General features: G+C 26.3%; 1 protein-coding gene across 1 annotated transcript; it reads left to right on the top strand.

Annotated features, from left to right (window-relative positions):
• Positions 1-6,966: 6,966 nt before the first annotated feature.
• Positions 6,967-25,589, top strand: LOC129616194 (uncharacterized protein DDB_G0271670-like). The gene is made up of 2 exons (XM_055531699.1): positions 6,967-9,071; positions 24,815-25,589. The coding sequence occupies exons 1-2, from the start codon at positions 8,283-8,285 to the stop codon at positions 24,827-24,829; spliced, it is 804 nt and encodes a 267-aa protein (XP_055387674.1). The 5' UTR covers positions 6,967-8,282; the 3' UTR covers positions 24,830-25,589.
• Positions 25,590-26,038: the final 449 nt, after the last annotated feature.

Here is a 26,038-nt window from a genome sequence, read left to right as displayed (position 1 = left end):
AACATATGTGATAAATTTTTTTCTCATACATAAATCCTTTATCTTCTTTATTAATGTCCTGATATAAAATATAATGTATGTGTATGTATGATTCATATTTAACATTTATAATAATATTAAATAGGGTGGAAATTGCTTTTTTTATTCTTGTATTTGGCTTAAATCCAATTTTTAATTTTAAAACAGAAGCAAAATATCAGAGAACTCATAAACTGAGGGAATATTAATATTCTACTGCCTAAGTAAATTTATATTCGGAATTCTATCCAAAGCGAACTTCGAAAATCATGCAACTTCTGTTTTGAAAGCGTTCTTAAAATATTAAAAATTAAATTAGATACTCGTAGATTGCAAGTAATGGGAGTCAGTCGAATTACTGGAGTCTCCCATAGATCACTTCAAGCCTCAGATCACATATAGTTCTGTAGATTCAGAAGTCACCTTCTGGCCAACCGTCGAGATTTACAGAGAACGTTTTTCGTTGTCTCATTTTCAGCTTCCGATTGTATGTAAGTTCAACCACAAAAATTCCGTTAAAATTGGCAGCCGTTTTTCCTGTTAGTAACAGCCTGTTACCTGGACTCAAATATGTGATATTAGTAAGTGTCCCTATATAACACACCTGGTTAATAACTAAATTAATTATTTTGCTGGTATTATGTACCGCACTACGGTACTCTACACAATACTATAGACTCCAGCACAATAGAAACCGCTCGTTACATAAAGAGTCATTTGCTACAATGACAAATAAATTACTGCCCAATGGAGATGCCCTGTAAGAGCGTTTGTTATATAGAGAATTTCCATTGTATAATGAATATCCATTTGAGTGAAATTTTTTTTTATTATTTATATATAAATTTTAATTGTAATTAATTTAAGTGTAATTAATATTAATTTGAACTAAATTTTATTATCAGCATATTATGATCAGTTCTCGTATTTGGCACTTTTTCGCATTATCCCCCTGAGCTCATAATTTTTAATACACGTTTCATTGTCATATCTCCTCCCCCTCTTCCTCCATTCCTTTCTCATTTAAGTATCCAAATTAATTGAAAATTTATATCCTTTTTTCATTTACTTTAGTATTATACCATATAGATGCATACGTAACGAAATTAAGTAATAAATGATTGATCATAATTCATTCGAGTTATGTAATGATTTACAAAAATACATATAGGTCACCTACATAATGCCTTTACCCCAAAGGTATGTTGTATACGTATACAGTGATGTTTTTAAATGTTGGGACACGTATAAAAGTTCAAGAATATAAAAGATCTTTAACACGTAATTGAAATCAGGTAGACGGTATCTTTATTCAAGAGTAACATCAGGTATACTTTTGTGCAAGTATAAAAGTAGGGCTCACGCATCGTATTAAAGATTTTATTACTTCAAGCGAAAAAGATTTACTACTTGAAAGATGGAGCATGAACGAAGAACCAAAATACCATCTGTTACAGTACGTATTGAAAATATAAGCTGCCACAATACGTAGACGACTACTAGTTAAAGGACTAAAATCACGTCAATTTATTCATAAGTTCTTTCTGAAGCCTTGCTGTAACAGTGTAAGACTAAAACGGGTCAAAGAACACATTAAATTGATCTAATGATTGTGGGATACTATTATCTTCATAGATGAATCCAAATGCAAGCTTCATGTTGTCAATGGATAAGAACAGATTGGCTGGGGGCTGATTTTAATGTGACACCACTTTTTTTATTTTCAAAAACATATTTGTGACTAATATTTCGAAACTGCTCCAGGCCTTATCTTTTCTGGTTTAAAAAACAATAATCATTTTTCAAAGTGTCCTAATTTTTATGAACACTACTGTATAAAGGTATTTTAATTTTCTTTTTTATTTATTTGTTTTTGAATGATGAAATTGTGCCGGTATTTTTATTTTTTTAAACTATATTTTATAAATTGCAATTTAAATTTAAATTTTCAAATAAATTGCATAATATTCTAAAAAATATTTATTATTTTTGGGTCATTGGATTTTAATCAAAATCAAAAATTTTTGCACAATTTCAAAATATATCACAACTCATAATAAATACAATAAAATATTAAAATTATAACCATATATTAAAATTATTTTGGAATAAAATAACTGTAAAGTATGATGAATGTCACACATATTTAATATTATTCAGTTGTATACGTTTATAGCAATTTATTTTGTTACCTTAAATGTCAATAAATCATTAGACGCACGTCAAAAATAAACAAGATTTTTTAAACAAAATCACAAATAACATGAAAATTTCAATTTTACAATGGTTGAAAATTTGTTGAAAATTGATTTATTGCATATAATTACAAAAATTACAAAAAAAATTTACTGACGTTCCCTGAATTGCAATGCTTTTTATTAATTCAGTATTTAAAACAATATAAAAAATTGCATATATTTCGGGGCAAGAAAGTATAGTTTATGATTATGCACAATGTGTATGATTAGTCTATAACAATAGTAAAACCACCATAACTAGATGAAATTAAAATGATCTACTGAACTCTGAATTCTTTTGAAATCACGTTGGGATATTTAATGCAGTAAATGCCTAGTTTTTATTACTGGTGTTATAAACATTAAATCAAACAGTATGGTCGTTTTCATAGTTATATATTACTATTATGTAAGCAATTACTGCAAGTTTTTTTCTAAAATTCTATATTCTTTTCCGAAATCTTTCTATTATAAAAAAAAATATTTCATAAAAATTTTCCTTTTATACTTTACTATTACGTATAATTGTATAACAATTTTAAATACATATAATTAATTACTTATGCATACACATACGTACGTACTTATGTATATTTTCACATTAGCATTTTACGCAAATGGGTTAAAAAACCTATAAAAAATAAAAGAGCTTTTCTTATTATTGCATTTTTAGACAAACAAAAAAACAATAATTTTCTCTTTCTTTCTCAGTAGCTACATTTATTTTATTTCGTATATATATACATGTACAATTACAGTTTTTGTACTTTGTATATATATTTTAAAATATTGATTTTTGACCGTGAATTTTTTTTACTCTGTGTTTTATTCATACTTTTTTCGTATATGTATGCGTGTATGTTCAATTGCAGTACATATTATTTTTGTCTGACAATTTCTATTTATATATAAGTATATAAAACTTAATTCAATTTAAAAATATATATAAATGCTAGAACATTACTACGCATATATAGGAAAATTAGTGTACATATAGACTTAATTGAAAAAACACATACACAAATACAAAGTATATGTACCTAATTGAAAATTCTATGAAAATTCTAGTAACAAAATAATTTATTTAAAAAAATTGATTGAATTATTAAAATTATAATGAAATTTTTTTTCTAAAATATTGAAAATTTTATTGTAACTGAACAAGGATATTTTATTATTTTATTTCTACACTCTTTTAGTGCTCGAATTTCTGTTAAAGTAGCTATGAATGTTGCTATTCATAATAGATGTTACATTTGTGTGTGTATATTGGTAATTGCCAAACTCGACGGTAATACTTTAAGAGTGTCGCAAATCTTTCTTGTTGGAGTTCGTACTTCATATCTCAACAAGTTTTTATTATTTTATTTTGAATACGTGGTAATATAATATCTCTGTTTTTTCTGACAGGATTACCTCAAATCTGTATGGCATATAAGACAGTAGCTTGAAATATTCCATAACATAAAGATGCCCTTATATAGGCTTTGTGGCTCTGTTACCATAATAAGTCCGAAAATTCCATTTATAATTTATTCTTTAATATGCAACCGCCAGTTTTAAGTTGTTATCAATGACTGATTATATTCTGTTCAAGTAGATGGTCAAAGTAGTTCCCTTGTAGACTATGGCGAGATCTTCAACATACACAAAAGGTTTTGCCTTGTAGTTTAATATTTGTCATAAAAATTATATTTCTTTCCTCAATATCTAGATACAATAACAAAAATTTTATTCCGCACCAAAATCAAACAAAATACCAAACAATATATAAGAGCATTGCAGTTTGGATTTTTTCTGTTTTTGAAGGATTTAAGTAGAATTGTTTTAAAAAAAATGGGAACAGGAACAACTTACCATTCACAATATTTAATTATAAAGCATATACATATGTATATATACTTATACACATAATATATAAAGCAAAACTGCAATAACTGTAACCTTGACAAAATCTGTTTTTTTCTATTATGTACATGTACATACATACAAATATATTAGATACTATATGTATTTAATATGTAAAATATTTTATGTATACAGTAAATAATAATAATAATAGATATATGTTTTAAATGAGCAATAAAAAAGTACATTTTTATATAGAAGAATATGTACATATATAAATTAAATTTTAAACATATGTATATGTAACTTTATATTATAAGAGAACATGAATACATTGATATAAGATTCTGCTGCATATAAAATTTCTACTATATGAAAAGTAAAGATTCTCTCTCTTTAAAAGTCAATTCAATCTAATATATTTAAACTCTCTTCATAATATTGTTTTCTCTCTTAAATTTTTCTTGCATTTTATTTTATTATTGTTGCAAAACGTGGTATATTTTCGTACGTTACTGCTCATTTCTCTTTAATAACCATTTACGTCTCTCCCTCTCTTTTTTATTTTTAAATAGTTGCTTTATATGAGAAAATGCAGTTTTAAATTTGCATTTCCTTAATTTTTTTTCTTTGTTTTTTTTTTTCAATTTATATATTAGACTTATGTATTACTGTATATAAATAAATAATTTAATATTTAATTTTATATAATATAATAATTTTAATATGTTTTGGTATAATTTTCTATAAGTTGCTGTAATAATTCTTAAAATTTGTATAACCGTAGGGAATAATAAAATATAATATGTCAAAAAATTGCATACTTTTAGGGTCATATAAATTTTAATAAATTTTTTCTTGTATTTATAAGAAGTTTATTTTATATTGTAGAATTTTAAATATGCATTATGCGAATGTGTGCATATGTGTAAAATTTTTGATAAGAATTCATGTCCCTCTGTGACCATACAACTTTTATGCAATATATAATTTTTAAAACAAACTATAATTCATTGTATTTTACAAATACAAATGTAATATTGAACAGTTTCTTAAGTATTTTTAAATTCCTTAACTTGTGACAATTTTTTTTTTATTGAAATATTGTGTAATCTGACAAAACTTCTCAAATCAGGCTGCATATCTGACAATATATTAAAAAACCCTATGTTTTTTGTAGCAACAACTGGCAATTTAAAATATTTTCTTAGTTAGAGAAAAAAAATTTCCATAAATTATTCTACACAAAAAAGAAATGTTCTGATATAAAAATGTCAGGTAAATATACAATGTTCCGAAATATAAAAAAAAATATGCAATAAATTTTAAATTAAAAAAAAAACAAATTCCAAAGAGTCAGACACATTATTAACAACAACATGAAATCAAGAATTCTACAATTATTTTTTGTAATGAACACTTCCATACACAATCTACGTATAATAAAGTATAACAGTATATTTTATAAGATATATTAAATTTTATTCTATGTACATATGTTCATGTTCATCTACCTTTATATGCACATATTGAATTCAAAAACAAGGATCTTTCAAGTGCATCCTTTAATTTATCAAAATAATTTGAAAATATTTCTTTATAATTAGTTCATTTTTTGACAAGTGATGGATATTTTGTTCAGTTAAGAATTATTGTTCACAAATACATACAAAGTAGTAAATTATTATGTGTGTACGTTAATAACAGTGAAAGCACAATATTTTAGCCGTTACACTTACTATACCGCTCTCAGTTAGTTTTACCATACAGACAGCAATCAAAATTAAAAAAAAAATTTAGGGCAGATATTGTTTTTATTCAAAAATTATTAAATTATTAATTGAGATATTTTTGTGAAGAATTCATCGGAAATAAGTTAAGTAGGTAGATAAGATATTGGTTTGTGACTCAGCTAAAGTCACGTCGCGAGTGAAATACAGGATCCACAGAGAATTGTTTTTTGGGAACTATGAAAGTTACTAAATAAAAAGGGGCCATATCACTGAAAAAATCTTCTACATTGTAGCAGGCCAAGAATCTTCTGAAAGATTATTACCAAAGTAACTAAAGAGGCCTGCGTTCGTAGCACTGAAGAAATCTTCTACATTGTAGCAGGCCAAGGATCTTCTAAGGAGGTGAGAATTCTCGAGGAAGAGATGAGGAAACCTTAAAACATTTTCTATGAGAGTGTGATACTTTCGCATGTACGAAAAGCTAAGGTAGATCTCGAGTTGGCCCTGTAAGAATATGTCTCGCATTTAGAAGGCGGTTACAATAAATACTTAAAAGAAGTCAAGGCGGACTGTTATTTCTGTTGTACAAATCTACAATCTACAATCTAATTAGGCAATTTATAATTGGACCTGAAACACACAGACTGTTTTCTCGAAATGGTACAATATTTCCAATATTAACTGTGGCCTGTGTGTGTAATATTAAAAAAAATTATTCTAACATACACATCTGTCTGGTTATATACAAACATTTCTATCATATGTTATTTTCAATATTGTATAAACAAACACAAATACATTTTTACATATAGTTATACAGGATATTTAAATTGTTGACAAAAAATTCTCTTAAAAAAACTCTTCTCCACCTTATATACTTAACTGTTTTTTTTTGCACTGCAATCATTAACTGTTATAGAGTAAGCTTTTTCCCTTATACGTATATACAACATCTATAACTATGTACTTTTATATTTTATTTACGTAATTCACAAATTCACAGTATTTAAAGCTCTGCGCTATAAATAGGGGTAAAAAACAAAAAAAAAAACAAAGAAAACAAAAGAAAAATTTTCTTTTATAAGTTTTCCTTTTTCAATTTTTTAAAGAAAACCTTTCAGTACGTCTTTAGTGTTTGTCGGTAATAGATTGAAAATCGGTAATAGTCGAATATTTTCAAATTATGATGTTATAAAAGGAAAAACAATTTTTAAGTTTATTTATTTAAAGAACAAGTACAAAAAACAATAATAGGCAAATAAAGGATATCAAAATTACAGGACATCACAATTACTTAAGGTTTCCCAGCATTTACAATCATCTTGAATATTTAAAAAAAAACCAAAACGGCTTTTGTTGAAAATATAGTTTTCTACAACTTACTGGAATTAGAAAAAAACACGAGTCTAAAAAATTTGAAAAGAATGGTTTTTTTAAACTTAATCCTAAAATTTTTCGTTTGAAATTTTTGCTACAACATACGGTTTAATATTACTAAAATGCTTTAAAATGCTATGCAATCGAATTTTTCTAAAAATGAATTCATTTTTATAGTTTTACATCCAAAAATTAAAGTGACATATCATAGTGCAATACTTTATAAACAAGAATCTATTGTAAATATTGTGGCTTTTAAAAGAATTAGTAATTTCATAAGTATAGTTGTAATTTTTCTGAAGAATTTAAATCTTATAATAAAGTTAAAAGTTTTGAAAATATTGGAAATAGTAAGAGAAATCTGCCCCGTCAAGAGAATTCTGCTAAGAACTGCTTAAGTTGAACAAAAAAATTTGAAATCTCAATTAAGGAACAGTAACTATTTAGCTGAAAGAAACCTACCTAACAAAACTGCAATTCTACAAATACTCACCAACAAATATTCAAACCGGCTACGGTTAAATATTCAAAAATTTTATTCGATTTCAATTTTCAACATCAACAACATCTGCAAAAAATGTCAATAATATTTAATTGAAATTTTTAATAAAATTTTTGTAAAAAAAAAAAAATATTTGAAAATTTCCTTAAAAATTATTCTAATAAAAAGTTCATCATTGGAATAACAATATTTCGACGTTGGAGAACGGTCCATGGGGCTGATGGACCACCATCGGCAAATGGTTTTGCCACATCGGTCTTTCAAAAATCGTCGTCATCAACAACGGCGACTGCAATTGCCCCATTGACTGTTACAACAATTAATAATAGTCCAACATTACAAACAATAACAGGACCATCATCAACATCGTCATCATCATCATCAGCTACAACAACAAAACATCAACAAAAAAATAATATTCCTAATAGTATTAGTTATAATGACAATATATCAAAAACAAAAAATTATAAAAATGATTCAAATTCGAATACAAAATTACAATCATCACAGTCATCAACATCGATATCATCTTTATCGCCGTCTGGAACAAAAACAAGAGAAGAAGCAATGGGTATAACGATAGCGTCGTCGTCAGCGATGGCGACGGTGGCGGCGACGACGCAAACAACAACATCACAGACATCGTCATCATCAATGACAAATTCTGCATCAACACAATCAATAGTATCAGCAGCAGCAGCAGCAACAACAACAACAACAACAACAACATCATCATCCAATTCAAATAATATACAAACAAAAACTACTGGTATTGTAACATCATATTCAACATCAGCTTTATCATCATTATTTGGTTCAAAAAATTCTTCAATTCCATCATCATCATCAGCAACATTATCACCATTACAACAATCATCTTCAACAAATTCAAATTATTTAAATAGTGAAAGTCCTAAAGGATTCTTAAAAAGCCAACGTCCTTCGCCAAAACCAAGTAAAATACGTTTAAATAAAAATCAATTACAGCAACAACAACAACAACAAAATATTAATAACAGTTCTTCTACAATAACAAACAATACAAGTAATAACAGTAATAATAATAACAACAACAATAATAATAATAGCAATAGTGGAAATATTATTTCCGGATTTTTACATGGGAATTCATCATTTTCATCAACATCATCAACGTCATCTACTAGTTCAACTGGGAATATAAATTCAATAACAGGACAAATAATATCACCAGCACCAGTAGTAATAACACCAAATCAGCCAACACATCGTACTGTTTTAGGTCGTAGAATCGGTTTTAAATCATTGAATAATAATAATTTTAGTCCAAGGAAAAAGGATAAAATTGTACCACATGTACAGGAAAATGGAAATACGGTAAATATTTTATTTAGATTTAAGTAATTAGTATATAGAAGTAAGTGAAGAAGTGCAAAACTATCAAGTTAAATAATTACTGAAAAAATTCTCGCGAAACTTCTTCCTCTTCTTCCTTATTCCGAAACGTTTTTGGTTTTGGGATGGTCTGTTTCCTTCTTCATTTATTGTTCTCTTTCACTCTCGTATTCTGGAATTGTAAACCATAAACTCTTGTCATAAAAACTTTTTAAATTGCTGGAACAACTTTTAACCCCTTCTATATTTCAGTATATGCTTTGTAAACAAAGTTAAGGCAAAACATAAGTAGTTAAATGAGTTAAAAATGAAAAAAAGTAATAAAGAATTAAAAACTTTGCAAATTAGTTGGCATTTTTTTGCTTTTGTTTCTGTTTGCACAGCTTTAAAATACCCACAATACAATTAAATTTTAATGTACGAAATATGAAAACAACAAAAACATGCTTTCCTCTTGGAATTAAAGTTTAATTTTTTTTTTTTGTAGTGGAAATCCATGTGGAAATTAATTTTTCGGAAAATGAACTTAATATTTTTTGGAAATTATTTAAAAACAAAAATTTCTCATCGTATAAAAATAATTTTGTTGTTAACTTTTCCAAATTACATGACAAAAATAATCTCAATCTGCTGCTGAAGTCTTCCGGAATTTAAAAATTTAAAATATTTAGATGAAGTTTTGTTTAATTTTAATAACCTTAGGGTTTATCGATATTATTGTCATTTTATAATTATATTTGCAAAATTTGAGACAATTCAGGATTAAATAATAGTTTGTAAGTTGTCAGTTATGCCTTAAAATATACTCAAGGAAATCTAACGTAGCGAGGTGAAGTGATTGAATTACTTGGAAAAATGTAGATTCTAGCAATTTTCTTTGTTTAATTTTAAAATTCCCTGATATTATTACATTAAGATTTCGTTCACCGGTACCATAAGTAAACCATTATATATGGAACATTTTCCACGGGATCCAACTAAAAATCCTGCCATTTTGAAATTCTCTGGAATGATGAAATCAGCGTCCTAGTGCAATTCTCTTGGATAATTGGATTTAGAAAAAAACACCCTTAAGTGATTTTTATTTTTCAAATTAGTTATTAAGCGAATTACAAACACGTATACCAAATTAAATGATTCACTCAATTATATTTGTATAATAGATTTGTTGCACATACATTAATATTATATTGTTATACTTAATAATTAAACATATGTTTCTAATTAACCATACACTCACTAGTAAAAATAATAAAAATATTTCACACCTAAAACCTTTCTAAGATCATCGGATTTCTATTACTGAAACTCTGAAAGCCGTTGGTTGAAGGGCGATAAAATATATATATATATTTTTCTTTGCTTGATATATGTATAAAGATTATCTAGACATAAACAAGACAAGTGTAATCCGTAAAACAATCAAAAGAAATTATTTATTTTTCTTGCAACTGAATGAAGTTTTATTTAACGATGTCACATTATGCTTGTGTGCATTTTACATTGTTCTATTTCATATAACACATATGTATGTGTATCAATGCATTATAATATTTCTGAATACATAAAAAATATATGGTCCGAAATATGTCAATTTCTGTTTGCTTGCTTTATTTAGTATCAATAAACTTTTAAGGACTTTATCTGTATAGTCTTCCTCTTGCGATATCAAAGAAATCTTATATGTATATATACAGAAAATCAATCCTTTCATTTTAACAATTTCTCTTAATAATAATATTCAACTTTACAATCTCATATACATATATAAATAACTACAATGATCCCAGAGGACTTGACTTGAACTGTTTGCTGGAAAAATTCAATATATAAATGCGGAATATTTGTTATACTGGGTACCTGACTTGGTTATCGAGCTGAACTGTTAAAAATTTACCTAAGGCAAGGTTAAATTTTTTACTATAGAATTATTGTTATATTTACTATAAATTAAATTAGGTGAGGTTAAAATGCACTGCAACCCAAGAAGTTGATGTATTGTGCCGCACTTTCCATCTGTCAGGATTAAAGCGGTCGATTGCTCACAGTTTTTTTGTTCCGAGGACGTAACCACCCAGAGACTGCTGTTTTCTTTCACACCCACTGAGAAGGTGCATCGAAGTTTCCTTCATTTGTCCACTAATCCTCCAAGTAGCCTCTCCTTCTAGGCCTCACTTTCCCATGTGAGCCCTGAATCGCTAAGTAAATTTTTTGCACGGTGTTCTTTAATATTCGAAATCAAAGTGGTAAATAAAAAATATTTATAAGAATATTAAAGCAATAATTTTTAAAATTATTTTAGACTATTTTTCTGTGTTACCGTTAATATGAAGTAGGCAAAATGTGTCTCCTAAAATATTTCGACTCAACGTCTCATTATTATCACCACTCACAGAGTGGTGGAAATAAAATTTTCATATTATTTTTCTCTTTTCTGTACTCCTTCTGCTCTTACTCCATTAATGTGTATGAAAAATAAATTAAATTATATTTATATAGCAATTTATGACTGTGAAACTTATGGGCTGTTTAAGTTTTATTTAAAACTCATGTGGTTCTTATACGTATAAGTAATAATAATAATTTTTCAATAGAGAAAGGTCATGACCTCTTAGGGTGTCATAATTTTATATTGTATGCCATACGGTTAAACAATAATAAAAAAAAACAGAAATTGCATGTTAATAACAATAAAGACATTATTATTTTTGGAGCCCATTATATTTTTTTTTTTTGGTTTTGTACATTTGCTTTCATAAAATTAAATAGAAATATAAAAATTATAGTTATATAACAATTTTTATAATAAATTTTTCGTAGAAATTACGTCAGAGATTGTAATTGTTTGGCTTGTTTTTTTTTATTATTGAATTTTCTCATCCTATAAGTATGCAGTAGCAAAACAGTTTATTCGACCTAAATTTTGTTTGTGTTTTTATTTTTGTTGTTGACAGTGTTGGAGAAAATATTGTGCTGCAATAAAAGTTTGTTTGTATTTAAATTAGAAAAAAGTCTTTAAATGTTGCTATAAGTGATCTAATCCAATTAATTTTTTTTTACGACTTTTTTTTGTTTTTAAAATTTTTAATAATAAATTTATAAGGAAATTTTATTTTATATCTTGAAATCATTTTTTTAATTTAAAATAAATTTAATAAAAATTTGAAAAAAAAAATATTAATAAAAAGTTTATGCGAATACAGAAAAAAAAAAATGTTCTCGTTTTATAGTTGGCGGGATATTAAACAGCTAAAGAGGAAAAGAATCTTGTCCCTGTTCCTCTTCTAAAACGAATTGCTACAAAATAGAATTTTTTTAGTCAGCCTGTTCAAAACGTCTAAAGATTTGCAGGGAGGAAAATCATCTGTAACTAGGGTTAAGCCGTTAAGGTTGTGAAGATATAGCGTTATAGATATGCTTTATACTAGGGGAATGGTCAGAAAAATCGGCTGAAATGTGGTGAAAACAAGCGTTGAATAACATGTTTTAATTAAGAGTAGCGGCATATTTAGTATGTATATACGAAAATTATCAAACAACCGTGGAAGGTTAAAAAAAAAAGCGCGTCCAAATAATTTTGTTTTAGGAATTATTTTTTGAATTTTAAAAATTTATGGCAAAATTTTATGATTTAGTCCTTTCCGGAAATATGAAAACAGGAAATTTAAAAATTTCTCATATAGAAAGAAAATAGATTGCAGTTTATAAGAATTGATTTAAATTTATAGCAGAAGTGTGGGTTTAAACTTGGGTCTTTTTCAAGGTAGTACACTAGGTGGTTTGATATTTAGCCTTTATATGGATAGTATTCAAAATATGATTGATATTGTGGATATATATTTGTACGCTGATTCACGGTTTTCGAAATTGGGGTAAAATTTCCAAATGGATGATGTACAACTGCCAAAGAAACTATTATGTTTCAAGAAATCATCGACTATGTTGGTGCAAAGGAATGAAATACATTTCATATAAATACCAGAACCAAGAACTTGTTACACAGTAGTGATAAATAGTACAGTACACTATTTCAACTTCAATACATTAATCAATAGCAATTAATCTTTATACCAGTCTTAATAATGATCGAAAACTTCTTAATGTCCTCATACTGAAAAGAGAAATTCAAGAATATGTAGACCTTTTATGAGAACAGTTTAGTTTCTTTTTAGACACAACGAAATAAATAAATAGAAACTCTCCATCATGCATACATGCAGAAATCATAATTTCTTAATAACACCTAATTTCTAATTTAATAATTATTTGAATTATACTTGGCACATATTTAAAAAACTACCCTTAATAAAATCGAATACAAAAATTGTAATTTTCAAGTTATCGAAAAAAAAAATTTTTTTCTCTCATATTTTTTGTAAGCACATTAAAAACCTTAATTTATCCTTAAATTAAAATCCTTAATTTTTTTTTTTTAATTATACTGACCATACTTAAATATTGATAGCGATTCTCAACAATACTTAATGCTTATTTCATATTTTTCTTAGTTACTATCATAGGCAAAAAATGACTTGACCTAGATCACAAAGAAAAAAATGGAAAAGGTTTGAGAAAGTACAAAAAAAAAAAATAGAAAAATTTTCCTTCCAAAATTTCTTGGAAATTTTTTTTTTTTGTTTTTCTATTGCTCTATTAATAAAATATTAGATCCAATTTAGTTTAATTTGGTTCAAGCTGTTCGTTTTTTCCTTTTTTTGCTCTATAGTCCAACTGGGAATCGAAAATAAAATAAAATATAAAAAATAATGGTTTTTTCTTTTTGTTTTTGTATTAAAATTAAAACATGAATTATTAATATATAAAATATACAATTCAATTAATGAGGTCATGACTTAAACATTAGCAGTACATGCATTCATATTATATGAGTTGTAAATACATGAAGACATGAAGGAATGTACATATGTGGGTATGGATTAGAACCTACTTTTAATAATGTAGTTTAACTATATATTGTAGTTAATTTGATAGGGCACTAGGAACTCATTGAAATGAATATCATTACTAAGTCAACAATTTTTTTTGTTTTCTCTTTCGATTAACTATAAATTTCTATATGTTTATATTGAATGTACATATGTATATATTAATTTAGTAATTTATTTTATATGGTTTTATATAAATAAATATTAAAATAGATTGAACACTTTTTTTTTTGAGAGGCAAGTAAATTATTGCGATTTATAAAGAAAAAGCAAATTTTACTTCTAAGAATAGGATCAGATGAATTTTTAATTTTATAATATAAATTGCGGAATGTTGAATATTGAAATTCTAATAAATACAAATGTACACAGCCACTTCGTGGCGTTATAATTTTAAGCTCGAACAGCTCCGAATCTACCATATATATATAAAGTTAATAAAGTAAAATTTAATTTTCAGAAATTATATTTAGGGGTAGGGGACCGAAGGGCATACTTTTGAAAATGCGTTCAGCGCAGTCCGAGTATGAGCATTTCTTTTATATTTTATCTGTTAAATGCAAGAAATTTAGTTAAGAGACCAAAATTGCTGCTATAATAAAAATTTTGGCATAAAAGAAAAAAATTAGAGAAATTTCATTTTTGAAAATTTTCCAAAAAAAAAAAATCCATTAACCCTTTGAATAATAAAGAAATTTCACTATTTATTTTACTGAAAAAGACGGAAAAGTTGTAAAATTAAAATTCGAGAAAATTTTTCATCCTCTGATTAATATTCCACCTTGCAAACTCGGACTTGCATACAATTAAATTGAAAATTTTCTTTATCTTCCATTTGCCATCATTTTGTTCATTTTTTATTCTCGCGTATATATACCCGATTTTAGTAGCTTTTGTATCATCCTTTTTATTAATATCTTTTTAAATCCTTTAGAATATCCTTTCAATTTGTACATATACTTGTATCTGTATGTGTATGAAGAGATGTGTCCATTTCATACATCCATTTTTCGTCAATATTTAATTTATTCTTTCTCTTGTATAATCTTGTATTTGTATTTTTTTTTCTTGTCTCACTTAAGCTATCGGCTTAGTCACGTTTGCAATTCTCTTTTTCAACTCTTAACTCTTGTAGCTTGTATATATACTTAGTGTTTTTCTATTTTTTTTTATTGTTTTTATGAAAAACGTGCTAAAAACTTTACCTGGAATATTAAAAATTAAGTTGTCTTTTTTTTTATAAAATTTAAAAAAAAAAAATCAAAAGAGAAAGAAAATTTTTGCTGTTTTTTTTTTTTTGTGACTAGACTATCTCTAAATATTAGAATAAAGTTATGTACATTAAAATATATGTGAACTGAAGTATAGAAATATGTTGGTGCGTTTGTATATATCTACATGTTAATTCATCTATGAAAAAGTTTATGTATATGAGGGCAAAAGTATACTACCCCTAAACTGGTATTGGTTTAAATACCATGAAAAGTATTTGAATTGTAAAGGAAAGGGAATATTTTTTGCAGTTCTATATTGATTTGATTTTTAGAAAAACTGCCTAAGTTAACAGATTTTCTTATATGCGAAGATTGTGAAAAAGAACTGAAGCTCTCTTTACTTTTATTCAAGTACTTTTTATTAGAAATTTATATTGCATTTCCATTATACTAAGACATTACACATTTAATTCATTATTTATTAATTAAAAATAGATTTTGTTTAAAACAGAAGCCAACTAGATCCATTTTCCAGTATCTAGACCCAATTTTTTTTAAAAATAAAATTTTATCTAAATTCTTATCAAGTTATTCTAATTCAATATTTTTAGGGTAGTATGAAAGAATTCATACAACATCCATATATAACAGTTTTCCTTTCCCTTAACAATATATTCTGAACATAAAAGTCTGAATCCTTACAACTTGTTTGTTCCTTTACACAGTTAAAAACACTTATAAATTCAGTCATATCTCTAAAAAAAAAAAATCATAAATTCAGAAAAAACTTTTTTTTTTTTTTTTAAATATTTTAAAATTCTAAAAGTTACTTTCATTTTACTAGTAGACATGGAGGAAAGCAGCAGCAGCTGAACCATCCTTTGATATACTTAGTTACATTATAACCACTTTATACCAAATGAAACAGACGATACCAAAATAAATGGTACCTACCATAGTACCGTTTATTATACATCAATCCATGGCACCTTACTTTTTACATTTCTCCTTGTTCTATGGTGTTTCGTATATATAGCAACTCAGTGTTAAATAAATACTGTTATACAAGTAATTTATTCTAATTTATTAAATATTCTTGAAATATATAAAAAGTACTAAAAATGTCATCAGTGTAAAAGTGTCGGAAATAATAAAGAAAACAAAAAATAAAAATATATAAAATGAATAAATAAATAAATGAAACTCACCACAATATATTTGTACTCTTTTTTTTTTTCTTATGAAATAGGCAGGCAACTTCTACTCAATTCCTGGAAAACTAAAAGATAATTAAGAAAAAAAATGAGCAATAAAATCATAAAATTTCGTTTTTCACCATTTTTTTTTTGTAAATTAAAAATTATAATTAAAAGCCCTTAATTCGAAGAAAAAATAATTTATGAATTCTAGCTGAAAATTTTGTGGGTTTGGTAAATTAAATTAAAATAAAACTTAAGTAAATTTTAGTTAGGAATTTCAAAATTTATGATAAAAATCGAATTTTTTTCGTGATTTATAGAAGGTCGGAGTATTTCAACTGCCATTGTCAACATAATCCAAATTCTGTCTACCGTTGTCATAATCTGGCTGCACAGACTGATATCCGAAGATCTAAAATCTGTTTACCCGTTCATCTTAACGGCTAGCGGGCAGTGATTACAATTTAACTCCAATATTTCACTTTTTAAGAAAAGTAACGCCACCTTATTTTAATTCAATAATTTTTACTATAGTTATAGCCGCAACTTTTTAAGTGGCACATGGCCGACATAAATGTTAGAACCATTTCAACTAATTATTTATACAAATTCCATATAATCTACACAACAATAATTCTTAATGCCATTTTCTTAAATGTCAAAGCATAATATTTATTTTCAAGCTCATACAAACATTGTGAATTCATTAATTTTCATATTCTTACATAAGTATAATATGAACATTAAATGTCATGCCATATGTACTGTCATCTCATTAATTACATTCATATCTCTCTTTTAATTAAGAATTTTCTCTTTTACTTTTATCTATGTATGTATTTTGAATAATAAAACTCATCTAAACTTACAAAGTAGACCTGAAAAACGAATACTAATGAATTGAATGGAATACAAAAATTTATTTTTTAAATGAAATAAAATTTTTTTTGCATATATTTATATATATACATATATATGTTTAGATTATTATAATAAGGAGCTATCATTTATACATAAACATAACGAGAAAAAGTGAATTTATATCCTTTGAAATAAATATCATAATATACCGATCAATAAATGAAAAGCCACTAAAAAAAGAACACCGACATAAACAAGAAAAAAGAAAAAAAAAGGTAAGGAGAAAAGCCCTTTTTTTTCTTCTTGTACTTCATTTACCTTGAATAAAAAAATAATATAATCAACAAAGCAAAAAAAAAAGAAAGTAAAGAAAATGAGATTTAAACAGCCTCAACATACCTTTGACAGTCTTTTCGAAACTACTGGAATAAAAGCCTCTTTATTTTTTGTTTTAAAGTTTTCTTACCAGGTATTCCAGAATTAAATGCATAAGAATAATGAACGGTGTTCCAATATTTTATGGTCTGTTCTTTGAAGTATACTCAAACACTGTTTCGCTCCCGAATACTTAAGGCTGTATTCATCGGCTTACATATTTTTAATATCAAGTCAAAAAAAAATCGTAATCTGACATCAGTTCAACTACACAATGGATCTAGTTAATAGATTCGTTTTGAATGAGACCGTAAATTCGATTCGTTTATATGTACGAAACCGCTCGGGTATATCACTGTAAGAAAATCAAACTTATATGAACAATGCTATCGTCATTAAATACTTATTTAGTAAATAATCGTGAATTTTGTAATTTTATGATATCGCGGACACGAACCGTATTTGATTTTCGCATTTTCATTGTAATCAGAAAATTATGCGATTTTCATTTGATATTCGTTCCGTCTTCGATGATTTTGATATTTAATCGATTCTACTCCGACTTATTCAACGGAAAACTTTCTTTCGGGGACGTAAGCATGATGAAATCAATCTACATGAACGGTGCTGCCAGTATTAATTGCATATGTATCAAATAATCGTAAGTTTTGTAATTATATGGTATTGCGGACACAAACCGAATTTTAAATTCAAATTTTCATCGAAATCGGAAGGTTATGCGATTTTTATGTAATATTCGTTCGGTATTCGGTGATTTTGATATTCATTCGGTTCTTCTCCGACTTAATCAACAAACGGGGCACTCTTTAAACATTTAAAAAAATATTTGTGTATGGTAAAATATTTATACAATTTAAGAAATTTATATACAGTTATATTGTTATTTTTACTTTTTTTTCATTTTTTTATGAGCGTGATTAATATTGGTAACTTTTTCTGTTTCTTCAATATATAAATAAAAGTGGTGTTGATTCTAAATGTTGTATTTTTTACATAATCATAAAATTATATAAATATAAAAAGAATACAATAAAAGCCCATAGAGCAACTATGGGATGAAATTCACTGCAATAATATCCTTTAACAACTAGAAACAAAAAATAATAAAACAAAAGAAAAATGGTGTACGTTTTGCTTCCATTTTTTTCGTATATTTTGCCTGTTTTGAATTTTGTGCTCTGCTTTTAAAATTAATGTTTTTTCATGAAATGTTGATTTAAAATTAATTATGCATGAATTTAACTAAAACTTAAACACTATATAAAAAATATTATATAGAACTGAAATGTACGAGTTAAAGTAGAAAATTATTTTATATACTTTTTATATAAATTTTATATACTTTGTATTTAAATGATTTTCATTTTTAATAGTATAGTTGTTTAGGTATTAAAAAATTTAGATGTGATTTAAAGGGTTTACTAAATATGCAAAATGCTCAAAAATTATTGTTATTTTAATAAATAATGTTCAATGGTTAAATTATTTCTCTTGCTCTACAATATGAATTAAATTTAACGTAATGCTTACTGTTTAACAAATTGTTTGATTTGGTACTCAATTCCGAAAATTACAGATTTTAGTTCAAACTAATTCCAAACTTCATTGTCTAAAAGTTTGGGATTAGAGTTGGGAAATACTGGGGGGCTTTGCTTCCACGGTGGGTTTCAAATGGGTGTGATGTTTTCGCTCATAGGAGAGGAGAAATACCTTTGAGGCTTTGCTCACACGATGAGTCTCGAGTGGGTGTGATGTTTTCGCCCATAAAGGAAATGAGAAATTCTAACGGGCTTTGCTCTCACGGTGGGTCTCGGACAAGTGTAATGCTCTCGCTCGTAGTATTGATGGGAAATACTGGGCACTTTACTCTTTAACAATTTTTTATTACGCTACCTGCTATAAGACTATAAGATTGCTTCAGTTTGTTCATTCTTCCACAATTTCAATCCAAAAAGCAAATCTAATGGAAAAAAGATGAATCACTCTGTATATTTTTGGAAATTATTAATAATTTATAAAATTTTTTTGACAAAAACACTTTTTTAATATTAAGGGACATTACAAAATATAGATACGTCACAATATAGGTATATGTAGGTGTTTTCTTATCAAGATAAAAATTATATTTAATTTTTATTACTTAATTTAAAATTCTATATGATAAGAGAATTTTTGCTGTCATTAATATAGAAAAATTCTATGTTTTTTTTTATATGAAATTTATTGTAATAATTTCTTGTTTTTTATAACAAAAAGTTTTCTTTAAATTATTATTTATAATTATAATATAAATGGCATAATATTTTTTGGTTGAATGGCATTTGAGGGTGCAAAGTCTTTAATTTTGTCTTTAAGAAATAAATATACTGTTACCTCTAGTGGTCATTATTATAACTAAAATTATAAGTGCATTTATCGTTAAATCTTAATCTCGTAGCAGTCTCTACGAATATCGCTGCCATGCCTTGTTATAAAACCAATATTCCTCTTTTTTCTCTCTCTCATTAGTTAGTACAGTGCAATAATTAAGTAGTACTCTAGTGTTAGGTGTCACTTTTCAACATTAATAATGTTATATTAAATTTGCATTAGGACTCGTATTCAAACACTTGAAAAATTTCACGCAATTTAGTTTAAGACTGATTTAAATGAATTTTTTTTTTTTTTAATTTTTTTCACCAGATGTGCACTTTGTTTTAATGCCTTCTCTTGCTTTCATATTAAAAATTTAAAAAATCCAAAAATATTTTAAATTTTTTTTTATTTTACTTACAAAGTCTTTAACATTTTTATAAGAAAGCAAACAAGAAACCAGAAAATTTCCAAAGAAATCTAATAATTTTTCCATTTTCCAATTTTTTCATTTTAACTGAATAAATTTTTTTTTTGTTTTCCACATAAACCTTAAACCGTTACTTTACTGAAAAGTAATTTTTTCTTTTTTGTTGTTTTTTTTCTCTTTTCATTTACTTTACACAAAAATTTGAATTTCAAATAAATTTAGTGTAAAGAATATTTTTCATTTACAATTTAATTAAGTATTTGTAAGTGATGCTTTCAAGAAAATTTTATGTCTCAATTGAGTAATTCTTGAAATATTTCAGCTACAAATCTCATTACTTAGTAAAAAACTAATACTTTGTTATCACTCATTTTTAGATTATACTCAGCGGAACGCATTAAATATTACTCTGCCGTCATATGAAGATATGCTATTATTGTAAGACTTCAAATGTTGCGCTCTCTTATGATAATCGCTGACGTGGTTTTTATTCTCAATTTGTTTAGTGGAACACTGTTTCATCGTCGTATTAATTTACATGATAATTACTGCTTGATCATAAGCAGTTCTTCTAATATATATAAAATTCCGGTTTTCACTATGACTGCATAGCTCCTTACCGTTTGAAAAATTTTATGATATTTATTCATTTAAATACTATACTTAAACTGCTCAATTAATCAAGACTACAAATTTGAAGACTAAAACTACAAACTAGATCAAATCAAAGAGCAATTGCACATTGTAAAAATATCATTGCCAATATTAAACAAAGCAAACGTATGCCAATTTACCAGAACAAGTTCTTTTAATAATATTACTCGTATTAACTTTGCTATTGGGTATGAATATGAAATTAATTCAAAGAAAACTAAAATTAATATCACCAAACGCCTGTACTTTGTTTATATATCGTATATCTTTTTCTTAGTCATCTATATTGCATATCCAACTTATCTTATATCGTAAGAAAATAACAATTGTTTTCCTAAATATATGCAATTTATTTTATATAGAAATTATCAGTGTGCAAAGTAAAAATTTAAAAGAAATACTTCTCAATAATAAATTCATAAATTAAAAAAACAAACTTAGTGAGTTTCCTAATAACTATTCCTCCTTCCAGATTTTCCTAATTAAATTTTATATTTCATGCGAGAGTAAATTTTATAATTGTTAATATTTTTTCAACTATGTATTAAATTCGACACTTATTCAAAATGGCTGGCAAGAGACTTATTTTATTTGCATATGACTGTCACTTGTAAATGAAAGTGATTCACCTGATTGACTGATCGTCGAATTAATGATGTTCTGGGAAAGTACCTGGTATTTAATCACTATTTTTCCACTATAATCAACATTTGCTTCACAACAAATTTCAGTGATTTTCCCTTGTTACCATTGTGATCATTTACATTGTATGCTGAATATTTTAGACATATTGGTGATTTTTCATTAATTCTCAGCAATGTCTTATACAGAGTACACAATTCAAAAGCATTAAGGATAAACCCTTAATGGTTTTGAAAAAAAGTACTTATATAATAATATATTTTTTTCATTACCAGCTGGTGTTTTCCCTCCTTTTCTCTTCTTCAATGTATTCATTGACTGTGCCACTATAAGTACAAAACATTATTTTGTTACTCGTTCAAAAGTTTTACAAAAATAAATTAAACTTTAATATTAATTATTTAAAGATACAATAACGCTGTTTTTATTGAATTTCTAATATAAGGAGGCAAATAGTGTGAAAATTTGTTACAAAAACGGAAAGGAAACGAGAAATAATCTTTATTTTTATGAAAATTTTTTTACTAACGCATAAATATAAAAAAAAGTTTCTGATCTACTTTATTAATACAATATCGTAAATTTTTGTTCATAAAAGCAGAAAAATAAAAAAAAAATAAAAATTTATTTTCACTTTTTAGGCTTCTTTTAAAGCTCGCTTGGTCCCTTTTTTTTTGTACACATAATATTTATTTGAACCCTTTATTGGTCTTATTTTAAATTTATTACATAAATTGATTTTATTAGATATATACACTTACATTCTTATTTAAACTGAGCGAATATTTAGATTTATATATTAGTTTCTGTAAATAGAATCAGGATTACCAGAATGCTTGTCTTGTGTATTGTCTCAAAATAATTAAAAAATGTTGAATTGTTTAAGAAATTCCTTGGTTTATAGGTATTGTCATGCTTCAACACTTTTATTGTAGATTCTAGATTACTGAAGAGACATATGGGCAAATGAACTCCACTCCTCCAATCCTTTCAAGCAGTCAACCGTGGTTTATTGAAACCCTTCTATATTCCGAGTCATAAATAAATACCTGGAAATAACCCTCGAGGAGTTGAACGTCAATTCTCCAACACTAAGAAAGTCCCGCCCAACAAAATCTACGCAAATGGCAGTCCGATCTTCCCAGTTTTTGCAAGTGATATTTCACCAGACAATGCCCAATGAAGAAGCCAATACTAACACGAACCTCATCTCAATCCATCCACCGCAGCTCCAAAGAGATTTTTCTTGAGTAACATTTTCATAGTATAAAACCAAAAATTATATACCCTGTTTTAGTTTGGTACTCTTGAGAAAATTTATTTTCAGGATTTCAGAAAGTTCATTTTTCAGAATCAGATAATCTCTAGGGGTGCCCTCTCATAAGATGACTTTCTCAAAATTTTTTCACAAACCATCGAGTTTCTCAAATGTTCTCTTCAAAGCTTTTTAAAACATTTCATATACGACTGTATTTTACCAATTTTATCTGAGATTCCTTCTGGGATTTTTTTTCGAGACCTAAAACTTCGGAAGATATTTATTGAACTTATCGGAATGAGTTGGTAACCCTATATAATATCGTTATATAAGTTAAACTTTTATATTTGTTCATTTTAATAGATCTAATATCTAAAACAAAATATAAAATTTAAAATAGCTATGTCAAGCAACACCATTCTCACAAAAAAAACTAAACCAAAAATCTATCTCTATATAAGTGGAAATAACAGTAATGGGTAGACAAATAATGTGATGACGAGGGTTGTGATTCCCTTTAAAAAAAAATTCTTTTCATTTTCTCCTATTTTTATCGAAGAAAAAAGTAAAGTTTTCCCAAAAAAAAAGTATTATTTATACATTCTTTAAACGATAATGAAGGAGGCTCAGATTTTGAAATCCAATTAGAAATTTATTAGACATGGGCACCAAAAAACAAAAAAAAAGAAACAAAAACAAAGAGAAAAAAGAGAGACAAAACGATTTTTGTATTAAAAAAGTTCCTTTTTTTTTATAACAAAATGAAAAATGTTAAAGGATGACACACAACATTTAATGGCTATAATTGATGCCAAAAGTATAGAAAGGATAAAAAAGTTACAAAAAGGTGTTAGTGAGTAGATAAGAGAAAAATTTATCAATGATTTTTTTCTGTTTTTAATTGATAATCAATTATTTATTAGCATTTTCTCCAACTTTGGTCTTTCTCTATCGTTAATTTTAATTAAGATTTCGATTTAAATGAATACATACGATTTTTGTTTTATGGTAAGTGTTGACAGGATTCGTTTCAGAATGTATTCAAACTTTAGAGAGTATAAGCCCGTCAAATTTCATCTCGTTAATACATTTAAAAATCAGCTGAAATTTCTCTATTTATATATTTTCCGCAAGACAAGGGAGTTTAGACGGTGAATAAATAGAGAAGCAAAAAATTAACGGTTTTTGAATCATTTTTAAGAACTTAAAATTGTCCTAACTCTCTTGCTGTATTAACCGATTTATTTTATACACTTTACCATATTTACATGAGACAACATGCATTTAAATACTTGCTTAACAACTAATTGCAATATTACTTGTCACAACAATCCAATTTAATTACTCTTACTTTCAAAATAAATCTACAGAAACTTCACTTATTGTGTTTAAATTAACTTCATAAGCTCTACACATTTAAATTGAAATCACTTATTTCCAGTGGTAATTAAAAATTTTTTGTTTTTTTACTCAGACTCAGACAATGAATTGCTCTGTTTTTTGATTGTAGTTTTATATTCAAAACAAATTATTAATTCAAATTCGTGTCACCTAAAACTAACAACAAAACAAACATTATTAACTTGTTGTTGCAAAAAAAAAAAACAAATAAATCTCTTAAGTCGTAAAACATTTCAAAAGCACGATAACACAAAAAAAAAGGATAACATGAAATTTTATTTTTCTATTTCTTTGATTTAAAAGCATTTTCACTTTTATTTTTAATTTATTCTAATCTAATTTCATTTTATTACTCTACTTTTTTTTTTACAGGTAAGTGACACTTGAAAACATCCATTATTGTGTAAGCATTCATCAATGTCAAATTCTCATAGTCGTCCGCCACGACACATAGTGCTTATACATGAAATTATAAAGCAATACAATAATGTCTATTACTCCAAATACAGAATATTAAAGCAGTAGCCAGTATAGGTATAAATATTAAATAATAGATGGCGTGTATAAATAATTAATACATGGAGTAGGTACATGTACCTAACATGTTGTTTATTGCATTTAGAAGGAGATTATATCTGGATATTAATTAAAAACAAAAATTGGAACGTATGTACTGGGCCGACAAAATAAAATGCTATTGAAAATTAAGAATTTTAAATAATAAAAAAAGGGAGTCTAAGTGTATGCCATACCCCATGCCATTTCAAATCGTACTCATTTACACAGATACAAAGTGTTCCAGTTCTAATACCACTTTTATATATACTGTTCCATAGCCAATCTTATGTGCAAGAACTTTTATATTAAGCTAACATGGAAAAAACTTTTATATGAAGCTAATATTTCCAGCCGAAGAGGTTCTGAAGTACTTGCGCTTAAAATCAATAATATAAAATCAATTTTATGCAAGACGAGAATTATTGATTTAATATGACTTTTGCAACTATATGGAGCCTCGTCAAGAATACAAATTTCCAATTTTAAATTTTTATTTTTAGGAATCGTCAAAATTTGAATTGATAAATTGGAAAAATAATGAAATGTTACTGCAATCCTCGTCCATGCAAACTGAGTTTTAGTTTGGTGTAAGCATATAAAATAGATTTCTACTTCTTATCAGTGCAATTCACTTTGAACGGAAACACTGTATTTTACATACAAATACCTAGAATTCTATTTATATTTTGTTATTTCAAATTTAGTTTTTGAAATTTTATTCACAATTATTCAGAAATTATTTTTTATTTTTTAATATCCCATAGAGTTTTTATACAGACTTAAAAATCGATTAAAAAAATTCTATCGGAAAGTAGAATTAAATATTTTGTATACTTTTAATTGAAAAGTAAAAAAAAAAATTTTTTAATCCTAAAGCAAAATGTGATAAAGAATTACGGTATTTGTACTTATAACTGTACACATAACTGTACATTTTGTTTTAATTATAATACGACCTATGCCATATACATAGTCGAGTGGAAAATTTCAAAAATACATTCACGTATATAAGGAGGAAAGTTGGTCTAGGAAAGGATT

Source organism: Condylostylus longicornis, unplaced genomic scaffold (assembly GCF_029603195.1).
Source record: "Condylostylus longicornis isolate FDR11 unplaced genomic scaffold, ASM2960319v2 ptg000005l, whole genome shotgun sequence".
Taxonomy (NCBI): Eukaryota; Metazoa; Arthropoda; class Insecta; order Diptera; family Dolichopodidae; genus Condylostylus; species Condylostylus longicornis.
Note: the sequence above shows the minus strand (reverse complement) of the source record. Positions and strands in the feature narration are given on the sequence as shown.